General features: G+C 45.2%; 1 protein-coding gene across 1 annotated transcript; it reads right to left on the bottom strand.

Annotated features, from left to right (window-relative positions):
* Positions 1-44: 44 nt before the first annotated feature.
* Positions 45-16,092, bottom strand: DRC3 (dynein regulatory complex subunit 3). Its single transcript, XM_075165445.1, has 12 exons — positions 15,917-16,092; positions 14,385-14,501; positions 12,595-12,761; positions 11,849-11,995; positions 10,530-10,649; positions 9,511-9,623; positions 8,038-8,212; positions 5,176-5,307; positions 3,819-3,889; positions 2,924-3,047; positions 1,341-1,472; positions 45-1,177 (listed from the first exon to the last, which is right to left on the bottom strand). Exons 1-12 carry the CDS (start codon positions 16,071-16,073, stop codon positions 1,064-1,066), a joined length of 1,569 nt encoding a protein of 522 aa, XP_075021546.1. The 5' UTR covers positions 16,074-16,092; the 3' UTR covers positions 45-1,063.
* Positions 16,093-17,908: the final 1,816 nt, after the last annotated feature.

The raw sequence follows: 17,908 nt of genomic DNA, 5'->3' as shown, positions 1-17,908 counted from the left end.
CAGGCTCCAGGCAGGTGCTGGGATGGCTGCAGGCGAAAAAAAAAAACCACGGAGCAGAGCTGAGCAGACACTAAACTACCAAACAGATCTGCTCCCTCCGCATCTCTGTGTGAGCCTCTCCATGCTAGGTGCCTTGTCCTTGCAGCCAAGGAGTAGCAGGGAGCCGACTGTGCAGTCCTGGAACAGGAGGGGGGAAGCTGGGCTCCTGCCATCTTCAGAAGCACAGGGTACTATGAGCTAAATCTGTGTATGACAGGCAGCACCGGCCACGGGGCTTTCGGAGAGACCCGGTCTCTCCCCAGAGCACATATGCAGCCACCCTCTCGTTTAACCTTCCCACCTTTCTCCTTGCTGCTTGCCTCGAGCAGTACCGCCCCGGCCAGCATCTATTCCTCAGAAGCTGCCCACAAGTGAGCGTAGCAGCTGCTGTCACTGAGCAAGAAGGAGAATTAATGACTCCTCACTTGGCTGTTGCGAGCGGTGGTGTGTGAGCTCCTGTGGAACCATTGATTTCCCTTCCTGCTAGCTGGGGGCTGCTCTGTTCACGCTGCAGAAAGCTGCTTTTGCGAGAGGTGGTGAGAAGACAAGGCTCCCAGGCACGCAGAGCCCCCACCAGCCTTGTGCTTGCTGAGCTGGAAACCCGCTGTTATCTTGGGGGTGGTTTGATGGAGAGCACTCCTCTCCCAGGCTGCTGCCGTGCGCCTGTGGCTCACAGGTTTCTGCCGCTGTGCTTGCAGGTACCAAAGCTTTCAGGCATGATATGCTACGATGATTTGGTTCAATCAGCTCACCGGTGATCCATAACCCCTTGTGACCAGGTCTGAGCTGTGTCTGCACGGGCTTCGTGCCAACATGATGGAAGAGACAGAGCTTCATGCGCTTTTCCAGAGTCAATAAGTATCTTTTATTTGCAGTTTATAGTAGGATGGAAGAAGTATGCCTTTGGCCTGAAATGTCCCAGACTGCTCAGGCATAGAGAGGCAGCCGTCCCTGCTGGGTATGCTGCTGCTGGGGGCTGTCCTGTGTGCCCCCAGCTAAGGCAGCTGCCCAGCCCGTGGCAGACCTACTCCATCGGCTCCAGGATCTCCATGTTATCCAGCTCCTCCTGGAGATTGTCGATATACTGAACGATCTCTTTGATACGGTCGCGGTTTCTGTCGATCTCATTTTGGAAAGCCTGAACAGATGGAAACCAAGCAGTGAATCTGCAGGCTTGTCAGGGTCCCTTGCTGTAGCAGAGGGCTGCAGCAAAGGTTAGGGAGCGTCTTTCCTAGCAGTGTCCCCACCGCTTGGGCCAGACCTGTCTGTGCCCCATCCCCCTGAGCATGAACATCTCTTACCTTCTCTGTCACGGAGGCCTGCCAGCGGTTGGTGTTGCTGACGATGTCGCTCTCTCGCTTATCAATCTTCAGCAGGCGGATGCCATGGGACGCGTTGACTGCGTTGACAATGGTGTTTTTGTCCACAAGAAGCTAGGAGGTAACGTGACCGGATGAGGGGAGGGGGTGTGGGCACACAGTGAAAGCAGCAGAGCTCGGAACGAGCAGCACAGTAACAACAGTGCTCGGGGGAAGAAAATCAGACCTCTGTTTCAGACTGACAAAGCCCTAGTCATCAGGATGAATCCAGTGCTTTACCCTTTGCAAGGATGTGTCCGGGCCTCGCTATGGTGTAATGGAGTATTATCCCTAGTACCTGTGGGGAAACTGAGGCAGCATCCTTGGCCTCACCTGCTGGAGCAGGGAGCAAACGCCTGCTGCCGAGTGCTCTGCCGCAGGCAGGGCTGCCTCGCAGCACATGGCAGGCCCCTGCAGGCAGCTGGTGTTGAAGCAAGGCTGCATATGCTCCAGCACGCCTGGCCCAGCAGGTGCGGGAAGTGGAAAATCGCACTTGGAAGGGTCTCTTGCACTAGTGGCACTGGCTGTAAATCTTCATTTTTGGAGAGTCCCAGCTTCTAATCGAAGCAGTGACTTCCCCTGTGGCTCTAAATAGAGGGTGGCTTCGCTAAACCGTAATGACTCTCCTCCAGCAGCCAAGTGCAGCTGTTGAACAAATGAAGATTGCTTCTCTGTGGAAATGGATGGCAGCAAGGCAAAATGGGTGCACAGCAACGGTGCGTAACTGCAGCCATCTGCACAGGCCATAAAGCAGGGAGCTCCCCCAGGGGGGCTGAGGGGTCTGTTTTGTGTCTGTCAGCTCTTGATTACCTGGAGTAATGGGGGGGCTGGGATATTCTGGACAGAGCAAAACCATAGCGAATGCAAAACTCGAGTCATTTAGCCACTAAATGAAGGAATAACGGAGGCAAAAAGGTCAGCGGTGTTGCTGTCTGGAGCACTGCAACGATCTTTGTGCTTTCTGAAAGGCTCCCGGGATCTTTGATATCACAGCAAGACTGAGGGCGCAGTGGAAGTTTGAAATGTCATGTCCTGCCTCCAGATCAGCTCATGGGCTGGGGAGCTCTAGGGAGGGCTTTTGAAATCACCGAGGCAAACAGAGTGCCGGTGCAAGGAAGTCAGAGCGGTGTTTGGATTCTCCTGGGGGAGCAGGGAGAATCTGAACAAAACCAGCTGCCTAAGTGTCTGCTGGGTTGGGGCTGTCTGGAAATCAGCCAGAGAAGTGAGTTGTGCTGGAGGCAGGAGAGAGACTTCCTCAGCACCTCTCCCGGGCTGCTGCCACCAGCTCTGGCAGTGCCCAGGGAAACCTGCAGTGCAGTTCTCTGCTGACTAGGACAGAGGGTATGTCCGGCGGCACTGCAATTCAGCCAAGCCATTGGGGCCTCTTACAAGGAGGTTATGCTCTGGTTTAGCCATGGCTTTAGCTATATGGAGCTACCTGGAAACCCTGTCCCTTCTGAGAAGAGGCTGTGGCCTCCTCTTCTTGCCGACTCCCTAGCAGACATGAATTGTTTTGGTGCCCTCACCATGCGAACATCAGCTGGCAAATCCTCGTCAAGCTCATTCTTGGCTGATTTCTCCAGTGTGGCGATGGAGATCTCTAGCAGCTTTTCATGGTGACGATTTTCCAGGTCCCGGCACTGGGTCATCGTACAGAAGATGGTTAAGGAAAAAGCTGACCACACCACTCACTTGTAGAGATTAAATGCAACTAGAGACCGAGCATCTGCACAGTGGGCCCCCACAGGAAAGAGGCTGGCTGCTGCCAGAAGCTGCTGTGATGTCAGGATACACACTTTCTGCTCTTAATCACACATTGGGTCTCATCCTCACTGCCATATATTATGCAGAACTGAGAGTGGGCCTAGGTTTGCAAAGGAAATTGAGGGAGGCCTCCCAGGATATAAGCTAAGCTCTGAATATGGTGCAATTATTTGCACAAGGCCAACAGATTTATATATTTAAAGTAGTCTAACCTGGCACTGAAGCACTTCGGTATTCTCGTCTCACCTTGTTCCAGAAGACATCAACAACACAAAAATGAAAGCCATTTAAAGAAACTTCAATACGAACTGTAGGTATTTCATTGTCTGCTATGGCAATAATGTACATAGAAAACAGTCTAACCAGATCTTCCCAAGGTTTGGTTATGGCTGCGTGGAAAAGAAAGGAAGATTTCCAAGGGGGAGAAAGCTGCGTAAGTCCTTAGATCATTTTGTGCTCTCCAGAGTCTCCACAGAATGAAGCTGGGCACCTTAAATGACCATTCCTGCAAAGCTGGGAAAAGACCTTTTCTGTTGATTTAAAAAAAAAAAAAAAAAAAAAAATCAAATTCTATACTGATGGCTCATTTCTGGATTTAGAAGTGAGATATACATACATCACTGGGAGGTCCAGGCCAACATACTGTCAAAAGGATATATCCCTTTAACGTTTTCAATGAATGTTGATGCTATGACAGCAATGTTTCTTTTAAAATCCTTTATTAGTTCCTTAACAGAGGGAAAAAGAGGAAATATTACGATGAAAACTTGCATAAACATAAAAGGGAGTCAGGGAGTCTAGGAAGAATCTACAACTGATTACAATTTGGACTCACTGCTGTTATTAGCATTCAGAAACTGCACTGCCTCAAGCATTTAAAGTGTTTTGAGAATGCTGCAAGATTTTATTTCCTCATTAAGGGACAGAAAATCAGAATCAGTTTATTGGGGCGTAGCTGACTGAATGATACCTTTACCCGGTGTCTGGAGCAAGCCAGCTGATCCTTTTCTACCCTCACCTAAGTAATGCACAGAGAGTGCTATATTCCTGTATACTGCCATGCTGCACTCTTCTTATACGTATGAAGAGCCCCTTGTCGGAAGCATAACCAACGCCTGGGCTTACTGCAGCCTTTGTTTTAGACCTCAGAAACTAAAATTGCTGCTGCTTGTTACCTCTCTCAAAAACGGCTGATGGGGAATCTGTGAAGTGTTGCACTTAATGTCTTGATACAACAGTTCAAATACAGCCACCCGAATCCTGCAGATCCAGAAGGGCATGCAGGGAGGAATGTTTCTGCTCATTCCATCAGTGAGTGACTGCAGATACATGAGGACCAATTCAGAAAACACTAAAAGGCACAATTCTGATGCAGTGAGGAATCCATTTTGAGCTGTTGCTTTCTGTCGTGCACATTCACAAAAGTAAACTGCTGCATCTGTTTGCACACAGGCCGCAGCTCCTGCCTGCTAATTTTTAAACAGATTACTTTTTTTTTTTTTTAAATGAAGATACACATTAGCAGCCCTGCCCTAGTTTTTGAAGAAAAGTCTGGGGAGAAAAAAGGCAGCTATTATGCAAGCAAATGCAGTAAGCTGAGCAGGAATGTGTGTAATCTTATTCATAGCAAAGATCAGCTTCAAAGAATTACACCTCTAGAATCCCAAATGCATACCCCATGCTATGCAGTGACTTCCGTACGCAGACCTATAAAATGACTGAATGATCTCAAGTCCCTTTCTCTGAAGTCTAGGAAATCAGCTTGGATAGATGCAAAGGATGTACTGCGCTTGCTCAAATTTGTTGCAATGGATCAATGTCCAGGGCCTGATCTCACCCAGATCAACTCTGAGCAGAGAAAGAGTAAGATGAAGACAAAACATTAGCCTGACTGGAAGACCAATGCCCCCCTCTTTGTACAATGGGCTACTAAACAGAGGGGTGCAGCAACAGAAAAATGACACCCCCCCACATTCTGGATGTGAGGTCTCACAGGTATGTGCTTGACCCTTACCTCCAGCTGGTCAGCTATCAGCATTTCCAAGGTCATGAGTGCTTCGGAGAGCTGAAGTATGTCCTCCTTGTACTCGGCTCGTTGAGACTCAGCAATATCGTAACTACTGGCATTATGAATCTCATCCAGCCTCTAAACACAGAGATACATAAATTACTTATAGTTTGTGTTCAGCACTCCATTGCAATTTAATTAACTTGTTACATATGTGAGAAAAGTTCCTGCTGCTGATTAGCTGAAATGAAATGTGATGATTCAGGAAGTCTCCAGATTTACATACTGGGTAGTCAACAGTGCTGAGGTATGCTACTGCGCTAACGATCCAGGGGCAATGCTGTGAAATCGGTGAAAAGGATTCCTCATCCTTCAGTCAGCAGAGGAATTTGCCCCTTCTGTGCTTCCAACTTTGGTTCCCTTTCTGACACATTTAAAGTAAAAAAAAAAAAATTAGATTTTTGATGTTGCTGGCCATGAAGATGAGATTAACAATTACTTCGTAGAAAGAAATGCAGGCCTAAATCCTGATCCCCTTCATGTCAAGGAGAATCTTGATTGACTTCCGTAGGGTCAGGATTTAGTATTCTGAATATGGAATACCTATCATTGCCTGCCTTCCTCTTACAACAAGGATTTATTGCCCTTCAGAATTAAATATTGACGTCAGTTTTCTATCAGACAAGATTTATGATTTCTTGGATCCAAAAAAATCCTCCTGTGCTGAGCAATGTATTATTTTCAAGTCTGTACAAAATAAGTTAACAATCAAACGTTAATAGGAGGAAAAAAAACCCCACGTTTTTCAATGCCTAATCCACTTCTGAGAGGGAATGAAACAGGCTAAAATAGAGAATTCTGATGAAAATAATTGCCAAGGCTTGTGTCTGAAAATGGACTAGATTACCCAAACTTTGCAGGGTTAAAAGGGGGGAAGGGGAGAGCAAGGTGTCTTTTTTTCTAATGTAAACAAGTTAGGAGGCTCAAAAAGCTCCCCAGCCATTCAAGCCGCACCTCTGGGAGCAATAACTTCAAAGTTCAAGGCCTTTAATGCTTCTTTGCTCCTTAACCAACTTCAGAGAGCAGAGTTATTTTACAGGTTACCCAAGCTTACATGAAAGGATTACAGTGAGACAAACAGCCCCTAACAATGGCTTACAGACTTTAGTCTGCTGGGACCTCTGTTCCTTTTGAACTCCTCCGGCAATTTTACATGAATGGGGAAATGCTATTAAAACACAGTGTTCGGTTTTGACACCGACTCCTCCAGTATTTATATGAAAACTGTCATGGTGACTGTAGTGTCTCGTTCTTGCAGCTCAATCCATAGCTGAGTCTGCAAGTCATTGGACAAAGGCAAAGGGCCAAAATCTGGTCTCACCCATGGTTTTTTCGGTTTTATTTTAGGTATTTTTGTTGCGGGTTTGTTTGGTTGGTTGGTTTGTGTGGGTTTTGTGTTTGTTTTTTCTTTTTTAATGGAAGATATATTGGGAATTCAAGTGCAAGTTAACTGAATATGCATCTCAATCTTCATATGTTGCCTTCTGGCAAGCTGCAAACTCGTGTCCCGACAAGGGCTGATGGAGTCGGTTTCCAGCATGAGTCAGCAAGGTCCAAGGACCTGGGCGCAGAGTGACTCAGCAGGCTGCCAGCGTGTGGAAGGCACCTAAATAGAAGTGACCTGGTTTTCAAAGGGAGCCAGCGCTCGTGACTCTGCCTGGTGTCAGTTGTCAGGGACTTGCTCTGCTCAGCTGACAGCGTTACCAGGCTTTAGCCCCCCCTTATATTTTCTGTGGAAACAAAATAATGATCCATCTATTATACATGGTCAGAAAGGGATCCAGCTAGAAGCTACGCCCTTTGCAGCCACAATGGGTGGCTGTAGTTGAGCGGAATGAAAAAAAGATAGTTTCTGCTTTAAAAAGACTACAAATACATTATAATAACTTCATCTTTTTTTTTGTTAAAGTTCTTTGAGCTGTTGTTGACAAAATGAACTGAAGCAGAAAATTACTTGAAAACAAGCTGAACACCCTGCAATCTCCTTCCTTTTCTTCCCCCTTTTTCAATGAAGGAAGAGCTGTTGGAGGCCTCAAAGAGAAGGGGAGTGGCATTAAATCTGATAAATCTATATATAGATTTTAAATATATACTTCATCAAAAATATTTAAACTAAAAGAAAGGTTGAGCATTTCCATTTTCTTAAAGACCAGTAACTTTTCTGGATGGCAAAAGAAAAGTTAAAAAAAACCCACCATGTTTAGCCACTTTTTTTCTGTAAAGCCTTAAAGGACCTTTACCTTTGTGGACAATAGGATAACACTATCACAGGTTAATTTTGTCCTACGCTGAATTTCCAGTATAGATAAAGGCTGCCAATGTTAGCTGGTTGTGGTTTCCCAAAGGGTTGAAACTTCAATCCCCAAATTCTTTTCCTACATAAAGTACTAAAAAACTTTTAACATTGTGTTAGTTAATGACATTATATTGGCGAACACAACAATTTTTCTTGGTATAGATTTATCCTGTAAGAAACATATAAAGAAAGATCAGTGACTGAGCACTGGAAGAGGTTGCCCAGAGAGGCTGTGGAGTCTCCATCCTTGGAGATATTCAGCAGCTGTCTGAACACGGTCCCGGGCAGCCTGCTGTGGGTGGCCCTGCTTGAGCAGGGGAGTTGGACCAGATGACTTCCAACCTCAACCACTCCGTGATTCTGCCATTAGGGATCAAGTACTGACTCCTATTACAGCAGTGTAAATCCAGAATAATTTTTCTAATTTTAATGGAGTTACCCTCGTTCTCAGTGAAATTAAAAGCTGGCATAGATTGTAATCATGTATCAAACAAAGAAAAGTATAACGTTACCCTTTTGTTCCGATTTTCAAAGTCTAGGATTATTTTCCTGCCTTCTTGCTCGTTGGCTGTTAATGCTTCATGAAGGCTTTCGTAGAAATCAGAGACTTCAGCTTCTCGTTTTTCATACTCTTTCAGACCATAGTTAAATAGGTTCTCACAAACTGAGACAAACTCCTTCCTGTACGTGACACCAGAGTCAAGGTATTTTGCTTGTTCAGTGGAGCAGCATGCTATGTTCCTTCTAGCTCTGCAAATTTGAGCAACAAGAGTTACAAGCTACTATGATGTAAACCCCATGGTTCTTGCTGGGAGCAGGCTGCCAAGTATTCTGCCTGCGGCAGGACTGGGTCACCCATTCACGTTTTATGCATAGGATTTCGCTACCTTAAGGGTATGGAGAAAGCTGTGGCAACTTGAGGGGAAAAAGGCCTTGAGGAAAAAAAAAAGGAAATACATATACTTCTCTGACTCTTTTCTGACACAGCAGCGGAATGAAGCATACAACCCTATCTGTCTTCACAAGTGTGAATACAGTGCCTGTGTAGTTAATAAATACAGCTCTGGAGCCTTCAGCCAGAGCACTGAATAAACTACTGACTTGGTAGCATCACAAAAATAACGTCAATTTTTCTTTTGCTATTATCTTGGCAATGGAATTGTTTCTAGAGTCTATTGTAGTTAAACCGTGATGCATTTTTCTCCAACAGTGTAATGCAATTTTAAGGAAGGTCAAGTTACTGGCCTTGACAATGCTCTATTAATCTGAATGAGAAAAGAAAAAAGAAAAAAAAGTGTCTGCTTTCTGATCCCCCGTGTAGGAGCAATGATCAGAAAAAAGTGCTGGCCTGAAAACTTCATGTTTCCAGCTCTGGCAGGTTGTGAGATATGCGACTCATATCATTCTGATTAGTCTGTTCCTATCTCCTACCACTTCAATTTCAACATGATTTTAGCGACTGCGCTCTTACAATCTAACTGACAGAGATTTATCTTATAGCTCATTTTAAACTTTAAGTGGATTCCAGACTTAAAGAAAGTACAAAGCCTTGATTCTTGAAGGGTCAGAAAAGAAGGCTACCAAAATTGTGTTTGATTCAAGTGAAGGAAAAGAAATATGGTAATTACAATGGTGAGAATTTAAAACGCTGGAATCTCATGACCTGTTGGTGACAGAAGCGAATGGTTTTACAAATGGGATGTTTCAAGCTGGGTTGGCCAGCTTGCCAGTAATATAAACCATTTGTTTGTAGCTCTCATATTTCACGAGATACCAAGCCTTAAAGCTGTCAGTGGTCTCACGCTCTTGCAGTGTTTTTTTTTGGTACCGTTCCAAAATTGAACACAGACTGTCTCAGATCTTAGATCAATGTAGCTTTCAGCCTTGCACAAAAGCAACGGATGAAGAGTCCCTGTGGATGCACCTCCTTCTTAACTCAAGGCATTACGTTTTAGCTCTAGGTATTCTAAACCCAGGAAGGATATGCCTGCAGCAGGTCACCCACTCCAGGGAGGTAAGCCAGTTTGGCAGCTTCTGTATCCTCTGCATACATACTGTCAAACAGGAATGATCCATTCAGGTACTCAACAAAGGCTGTCTTTGAAGAGAATCAGAGCAATATAAGTAAAATAAAAAGTGCCAACCTGCTGACAGTCCTCAGGATGTGTCTCTCCTATAAGCACTTTACCAGCAGAGGAACACTGGTGCAGGCACGGTGATACCAACACAACAGATATACCAACCAAGGCATGAAACACCCTGCAACTGGAGTGAAAACCATCCTGGTTCACATGTGGCTTTGCTGCTAGAACCCTCTAGCCTAAGGATAGAAAACACTGTTTAATCTTATATAAGACATTATCATGTACAACCACATATCGCAAGGCTATTAAGCCTTTCAGATAAGGAGCCAGTGGACTTTGGGGAGGGATGGAGGGAAGAGCTGCAGGTGTCCTCCCTGTCACCTAACCGCCTCTTGCTCTTCAGCTGGTGTGGTCTTCTAGAGGGCTGGAACACAGAGGCAGATCACAACTGAAAGCACCATTCTGCGTGGTCTTGTTTTCAGTCTGTTCACAGGACTACAGTGATCTCTGAAAGCCCTGAAGAGTTTAACCATAAAACTAATGAAAAGCATTAACTTAGTGTGATGGAGGAAAAAAAGTCACTGCACCATGAAAACGCTAACAGTTTCCTCAGACCTGTAATTTTCTTAATCTCATGTCAGGTTGATAAGATCCTCGGGTATGATTTACTATTTAGCTTCGCAGAGTCTGTATCTGCAGTTTCATTGTTCAGCCAAAAGAATTATGCTCCCCCACATCATGTGTATTCCACAGCAGTTCCTGTTTTCATTCAAAAGATGAGATTCAGAGATCAGAGAGATTAGTCCGAGCCTTAGTTTTAGCACACTCAATGTTAACCTCTCATTAAATCTTCAAGCAGGTAAAAGAGAAATCAACGTGTTGCGCTTCTTTCAATACACAACCAGCCAAAGAAAACATACCTTGTGGTACTCCAGCTCTTTCTGCTTTGCCTGTAGTTCCTCCAGCTGAGCCAGAGCCTCAGCCTCCTCACGTTCCAACAGTTCAGTAAGATCTTGATACTTTAAAACTGCAACTTCTCGCTGACAAATGCAAACGAAGAAAATATTTCTATTAGATTATCCAGCATTGCTCAACAAATCTGGGCAGAAGAATTTGATCTTTCTAGAACATGCACCTGAGTGACATCTGCCTCTCCATTTCTTTGTGGGCTTTTTATTAAACTACTTAGGAAGTTTCTAATCCATTCCTCATCCCATTTTTTGTTGGCGTATTACTCTGACTCTGCATTCAATGCATCTGAGCCGATTCAGTCCCAGGAAACTTTTCTCTCCCCATTTCCTCATCTTTAGGGTTGTTTTTTCTTTTTTAGCAGAAGGTCCTGTTTTGACTTCTAGAATTTGAGCTCTGATTTGATGAGCTAGGGAGTTTAATACATTTACTAGGGAGGAGAAGGCTCTTTGGAGGAGTGGATGGCAAGGTACTAGCAGGGGCAAGAACCTAATTAGCTTGAAACTGAAGCTTTACAAATTTAAATATGCAATTCTATGACGTACTGTCTGTATGAGCAGGGACTGGACTCGATGGCCAGGAAAGCCCTTCCAGTCCTGTGGTAAGAGTATATTCCAAGTATAGCTCCTGCTCTGTGCCAAGCAAATTTACAATGAATCGTGTTCTCTGGTTACTAAAAAAAAACCCAAACAAAAAACCCTTCTTTGTTCCTTTGAGCCCTGGGATCAAAAAGCAGTCCCACAGGTTACCGGTACGGATGCACTCTCCTGATCTCAGAAATCAAGAGCAGGAAGTGCATTCAGTGGCATCTGCTTGCCTGGACAGTCCATCAGTGTGCTACTGAAACAAATTGCTCGGTGAGCAGCAGGACCACCAAGCCTCCTTTCCCCTGGATCCATGTCTCAAGACTGATCTCCTCAGATTCTCTGATCTCTGAGAAGGCTTGCACTCACACCCCAGCCTCTCTGTGGCAACATTAACCAGGCCCCTCTCCCACACACAGCTGCTGAATTTTCACAAAATCTCTGAAGACATCATGCCTCTGACACCTCTACCTCTGTCAGATTTGATAGAATTTGGCCTACAGGTTCACAGCTGTTAGGTGGAGGCAGAATAAACACTCCGTGTTTCTGTAAGCCTAATTTCTGTAGGGAACCTGCCCTGAATGCTAGAATATTGCTGGCATACCAACGAAGCAAATGATGTGTAAGATGCTGGTGCCCGATTTCACCCGATTGCCCGATTCTGCAGGGAATGCAGAAATGCTTACCGTGGTGTCACTCACGAGCTTGAAGTCCAAGTATACCAGGTCTGGAAGATGAGCGACAACAAACAGCATATACTGCTCATCATCGCAGAGAGGGTTCCCCGTGAGATTCAGTGTGCGTAAGTTTTTAAACCTCCTGAGATAGATCACCTAGGCCGAGGGGAAAAAGATGCTGTACTTCCCAGTGCTGGAGAAACACACAGCCTTGAGATTCATTGCTCTTATTACAATTATGTTGCAATACATATCCTGCTCTGCTGCCAAACGCAGGCGACATTAAATTATGAGTTTCTAATGTTTTCAGGAAAGGAAATACTTAAATTCACATTGTGAATATATAAATGATGGGTGCAGCGAGAAGGCAGATGGGGTGGGCAAATCATGGGTCTTAAATTGGTAAGCTGCCCTGAAAAGAACCCCAAATAAATCCTAATCTCCACTCCCTCCTTTTCTCATATGTAGTTACTTATTCCTTTTCTAGCTTTCATGGGAACCAATAGGAATTTTGCCATAGCTGATAGCAGTAACAGAACCAGGCCCCCATGAATCAATAATCTAAAAGAGAAACAGCTGTAGTAAGCACTTAACACCAGGACAGCTTACCAAAACCATAACTTAGACTACAGAGGCAGTGAAATCCTAAGGAGGATTTTCTCCTCTAAGGAGGGGCTCGAACACAGTGGCAAATGTCAGTTTTAGAATATTTGATCCTTTAATAGGGAACATTTGCAAAGACAGGGAGCACTCACATCTTCCAGAGCGGTCAGGTTATTCTTTCCAATGGAGAAAATCTGCAGCTCTTGCAATGTGTCCATGTGCTCAATTTTAGATATTCTGTTATTGTAGAGACTGAGGTCCTGCAGTTTGACAAGGGTATCCAGGCCCTCAATTACTTCAATATTGTTGAAGGACAAGTCTGGGGAAGAGTTTAGAAATCAAAAGTTTTACAAGCAAAAGTTAAATTATTTCTAGCAGAACGCCCTGATTCAGACCCTACATTCAGCCTGGTTCTTGATTTAGGAGTTTATGTACAGTATTTTCCTCAGGGGTGTTCAGTGTCCCAGAGGAAAGGCTTGGCATTAAATCATCATTCGTTCACATCTCCTCCTTGCAAGTATCCATGCAACTTTAAAATGAGAGGAACAGTTGAAGGTATTCCATGCAGAGTCAACACAACCTGAAAGTGATTTCTACCTTATGGGGAAACCCAAAATACAAGAAAAGAGGTGGGGAAATGCCCTAAAAGGGGGATATTTCTGTAACAAATTTGACAATCCCTGCCTTGTTTCTTGCAGACTCTTGCCTGCCACCAATGCCCACTGTCATGGTCATTCCCATAGGACTAACACATGCCAGTTCCACGCTCACAATCGCCCTGTTGTCAATGGAGGTATGCAAAGGCATATACTCACTTTAGCTATTTCACTTATTGAAATTTCCTCTTATCCTGCCAGAACATCTATCCTAACACCTACATTCAACATGACTAAGGACAGCATTTGCCCACAGGCTAAGTACTGCGCGATTCAGGAGTCCAAAGAGTTGATGAGGTTACCAGCTGTCTGAATCACCCCAGCCCCTTGCATCTCCCCAGCCCCTGGACGGCTAAGACACTCATGCAGCAGCTGCTGAACGACTGCGGCCTTTGGGCAAAACGAAACCCATGAGTGTGCTTCAAAACACTCTGCTTACATTGTGGTGATCAGCTGTTGATTCACAAGTGCATTAGTCATCTGTGTAGCAGAACAGTGCAGACAACTGGGCGGAAGAACCCATTAGACATTTCAAGATGTGCTTATGAACTGAAGCCCTGCATGCTATTTTCTAAGACAGCTGAGGATATATTTACACTGCCAACCAGCAATGTAGCTGCAGTTCCCAGAGAATGCTCTAAGCTATGAATCCGTGGCCGCAAGCTCACCAATCTGCCCAGCATCAAAACCTGCCCGTGTGCAGGTAGGACTAGGTGATACCTTCAGCTCTAAGATTTCTAAGATTCTGTGCTTAAATAACTGAGAAAAAGCATCACCGTGTGATGCTGCTATCAGCATGCTGAGTTTTTAGTTGTAAGTAGTCACATAAGACTACAAGGATGGGCACTTCTTGGGGCAACAATGATGACAAGCCCTTAAGCATATAGGGGTAAAGATAGTGGGTTCTAGTCTGCAAAATGCCTGCATTAGCTTTGAAAACAGAATACAGGCTTCTAAATCACAGAGGTGTTTCCATAAATATTTCTGAAAGTCACGTCCAAATACGAGTACAAACCCTGGAAACAACCTTGAAATCTCAGCTTCCTGTTCCTGCCACACCAAATGTATTAAAAAACAGTTTTTAAACATTTGAAGGATTGTTTTGCAGCTCTGATATTCAGGCATTTTGACATTTGACAGTTAAATGAGGAAACACACAGACAGCTGACAGCCTTCCCTGGGAAAGCTCCTATCAGTCGTGTTTGAGAAGGAATGCGACATCCTGGCTTTGTCACAGATTGTTTTGCACCTGTGAAGGCATCCAACCTCATATGCCTGTATCTTACCCAGCCATACAAGGTGAACCAGACTCTCCAGACCTTCTATCTTCTCAATGATGTTGTTGTCCAGCTGCAGTTTAGTCAGATTCTCAAACTGCCACAGATTATCAATCTGCAGGATATCTAAAGCCACAGGAAAAAAAATAAAACAAAATAGCTTTTCATGTGAGACAGCTTTCAGTTTAGCAGACACGCTATCTTGCACAAGGAAAACATGTCCAGTCTTACCTCCAAAATGATTTTCAGCAGATTACGATAGTGTGTGATGACTGCCCTAGAGAGCTGAGAGCTCCACTGGCTGGACGAGATTTCAATGAAACAGCCCAGTTAACCTCAGTGTCCTGCACCAGCGCACACTGCGCATCAGCGATGCCAACGAGTCACTGAGGGGTTGCTGACTACAGCCCTGCAGTCAGGAGTGGCTTTATGAATCCACTACTAGGAGGCCTTGACCTTCATTTTCCTTTCCAGCTCCAGGAGGGAGGTTTGGGATGAGACTGCTTTTCTCCACGTTTGCAGGCTAGCGCTGGCCAGCTACTGCTTTTGTAAATTACTCTCCTGCTCCTGGGATTCTCATCTCAGGAGAGCAAGTTGGGGTCTACTCTTTGTGTGAAGGCTGCAGTTTAGAACTGATCAATATCCCTGCATTTAGCTTTCTCCAAAAACAGAATCACAAGGGCAGGTCGTTAGGCACTACAGCAAAACATTAGGACCAAGGTGATGGAAAATACAGAACATTCTCACTCCCAATTCTCTGTCCCCCTGCAATGGCTTCCCAGAGGATTTCGTTAGCTGCTCTGCTGCTATCGTTGTTTAGTGAGTGCAGAGTAAAGCAAGGAATTGCATGCACAAAATATTCACACAGTTCTGTATTTTGTATTTGCAAACAAATACATGCAGGATCAGGTAACAGGGAGTCTGCTCTAAGGAACTCAACTAATACATGCATTATTTTACGGGAGCACGCAATGAATAATCAAAAGCAGGTTTTTGCCCATGAAATTACATACCCCCAAAATACTCAAATATTGAGCCAAATGTTCTTCCTTTTCTTTTTTTGAATGCAAGTTTATGACTGGTTTGACAGTAGGAGGCAAGCTGCGATAATGCTATGGATGACTGGAGGAAGCCACCGAATGGGACTGTAATCACCGTAATCTACCAAAGAGCTTTCACATAATCGCCAGCGATGGCGGAGCCTGCCCGGGGTTTGATGTGTCCACGTACAGAAGGGCCCAAAAGGCCTGTGGCCTGTAGGTGTCACCACAATATAAATGTTAAATAAGAATAGCAGTGACAATAATAGCGTAAAGTTAAGCAGCTTTAAAGTTACCCATCAGCGAAAGCACCCAGCTCTCTCTAATGAAACTGCTTCATACAGGTATGACTAAAAATGTAAGTAAGTCCAGATGTTACTTTTCACATAACAAATCCAAGCTAATCATGATTGTTTAATTGCCAGTTAGCCACTTCATGCTTAATTCTATTACCCTCTAACAAAAGAAGAAGGAAAAAAAAGTATATATTCTGATACTCACTTCTAAAACTAAGCTGTAGATCCGTCACATCCTTAAAGTTAATACCTTCCCTTTTGGCAAGCTTTCCTATGTCCTCTGGATACTGCTCTTCAACGGCTTTCTGAACCATTTCATCATCAATAACGTTTGGTTCAATGCTATTGTATAACTGACTCATTTTTTTTTAAGGTAACAGCCTTAAAGAACAGAAAAGAAAAATAAATAAAAATCACTGCCTGGCTATTATTTCCAACATTCATTGAACAGGCATAACAATTCCAAGGAACTAAGAGCACAGCTGAGCATTAAGAAGGTCTAATACCTCACAGCTGATAGCAAATACAGACTTGACTTTTATCACAAAGTCACTGATGTGACTCTACGCACAGCCTTACAGCCCGAGCACTGTAAAACGGCCTGGCATGATCACATGCAAACTTCCCAGCATATTTGAGTGTTTTCCATGAAGAATGCCAGAATTTGGCCAGATGAACAGACCAGGAAAGGAGGCTCTGTGCCGCACCTATGAACAGCAATGGTCCATCGCATGGCAGTCACCTGTTGCTGAAACCCACCTTCGTGAAGAGGGCACATTCAAGGCTCTGTGAGCCATTTAATCTAGTTTTAAAAGGTAAGTTTCTCATTATAGGCAAGTTTGATTTATAGAGTAAGAGGCATGTATTTATAGCATAGGAAAATCAACAACAGCAGTTCACTAAATTTTAAACACCAACATCATAATAAAAGTGAAAACAAATTTGAGGAAGGAGGAAAATTTATAAACAATAATAGTGATTTTCTGAAGAAGGCACTTAATGCAGATGCATAGTAAAGGCTGTCTAGTTCAGTCAATATATAGTACTGCACACAAACACCTTCGCTTTGGGAAATGGACAATTCTGTCAGTCAAAACTTTCTGTCCTGGCTTTGCCATTTAACTATCCCTGATGTTGCCCTGGAGGCAATGAGACTACTTATCTTTCTAGAACTGTGCACAGTTAATGAATCAGTATGAAGGGCTTGAATCATCAAACCTTTGCTTGCGTAAGATGTCTACAATTATGGAAGAAGTTCGGCTGATTTTTTTCACAGGAGGACAGGAATGCTAAACGTCTGGGTTTAGAAAGTTCTCTCCTCATCATGGCTTTTAATTAACAAACCAAACCTCTCTATGGCTGTGCTCGGTACAGACCGAGGAGTAGCAGGCTCTGGGTTTATTCATCCTTGACCTGCCAGACTTTCTGTTTTCCTTGTAATTTCTTCATTGCCTCTTTAGTCAATGTCAGTTCCACAGAGCTCATCACACCGCGAGGTCATCACCTTGCTGCATCCAGTGGGAACAACGTGGGTGTCAGTGTGAGCAGTGGGTCGGCCACCCACACAAGCTGCTGCTCCCAGCCAGCCGGAGCCGAGGCCCGGGAAGCAGCGCCACGTCCCCGACACCCCCCGGCCCTGCAGGGCCCGGGACGGGGACCCTGACTCTGCCTGTCAGGGTGGCTGTGACCCAGATGGGCTGCCGCCTTCCCCGCGAGACCCATCCAGGCCCAGCCCCCCGACCCCTCGGGCCCCTCACCCCCAGGTCCCCAAGGCTCCAGGCCCGCTCCGCGCCCCCGGTACCGAGCCCGGCCCCCACCTGCGCCTCGGTCCCGGGGCTCGGCGCCCGTTGCTAAGGAAGCCCAGGCGCGTTGCTAAGGGCGGCCACGTGACAGGCCCAGCCGCCAATGGTGAGGGAGAGGGTGGGAAAGCTGGCTGCTAATCAGAGCGCGAGAAATCCGTGTCAGCCAATCAGCGCTGGCACCTTGCCCTCGGGGGCGGAAGGAGGCTCGCATGATTGATGTTTCTCTTGCCCAATAGTACTAGAGAATCGTTTGGCCGTTGCCCAATGGAGAATGCCAGTAGCGGTGTCCCCACTGTCCATCAACCGAAGGGCGTGGAAAGGGCGGGACTACTGCGGGGGCGGGCCCCTCGCTTGACAGTGATGGGCACACTCTTTAACCTATGACTCCACGGGGC

The sequence above is a fragment of the Calonectris borealis genome, chromosome 16 (assembly GCF_964195595.1).
Source record: "Calonectris borealis chromosome 16, bCalBor7.hap1.2, whole genome shotgun sequence".
Lineage (NCBI taxonomy): Eukaryota > Metazoa > Chordata > Aves > Procellariiformes > Procellariidae > Calonectris > Calonectris borealis.
Note: the sequence above shows the minus strand (reverse complement) of the source record. Positions and strands in the feature narration are given on the sequence as shown.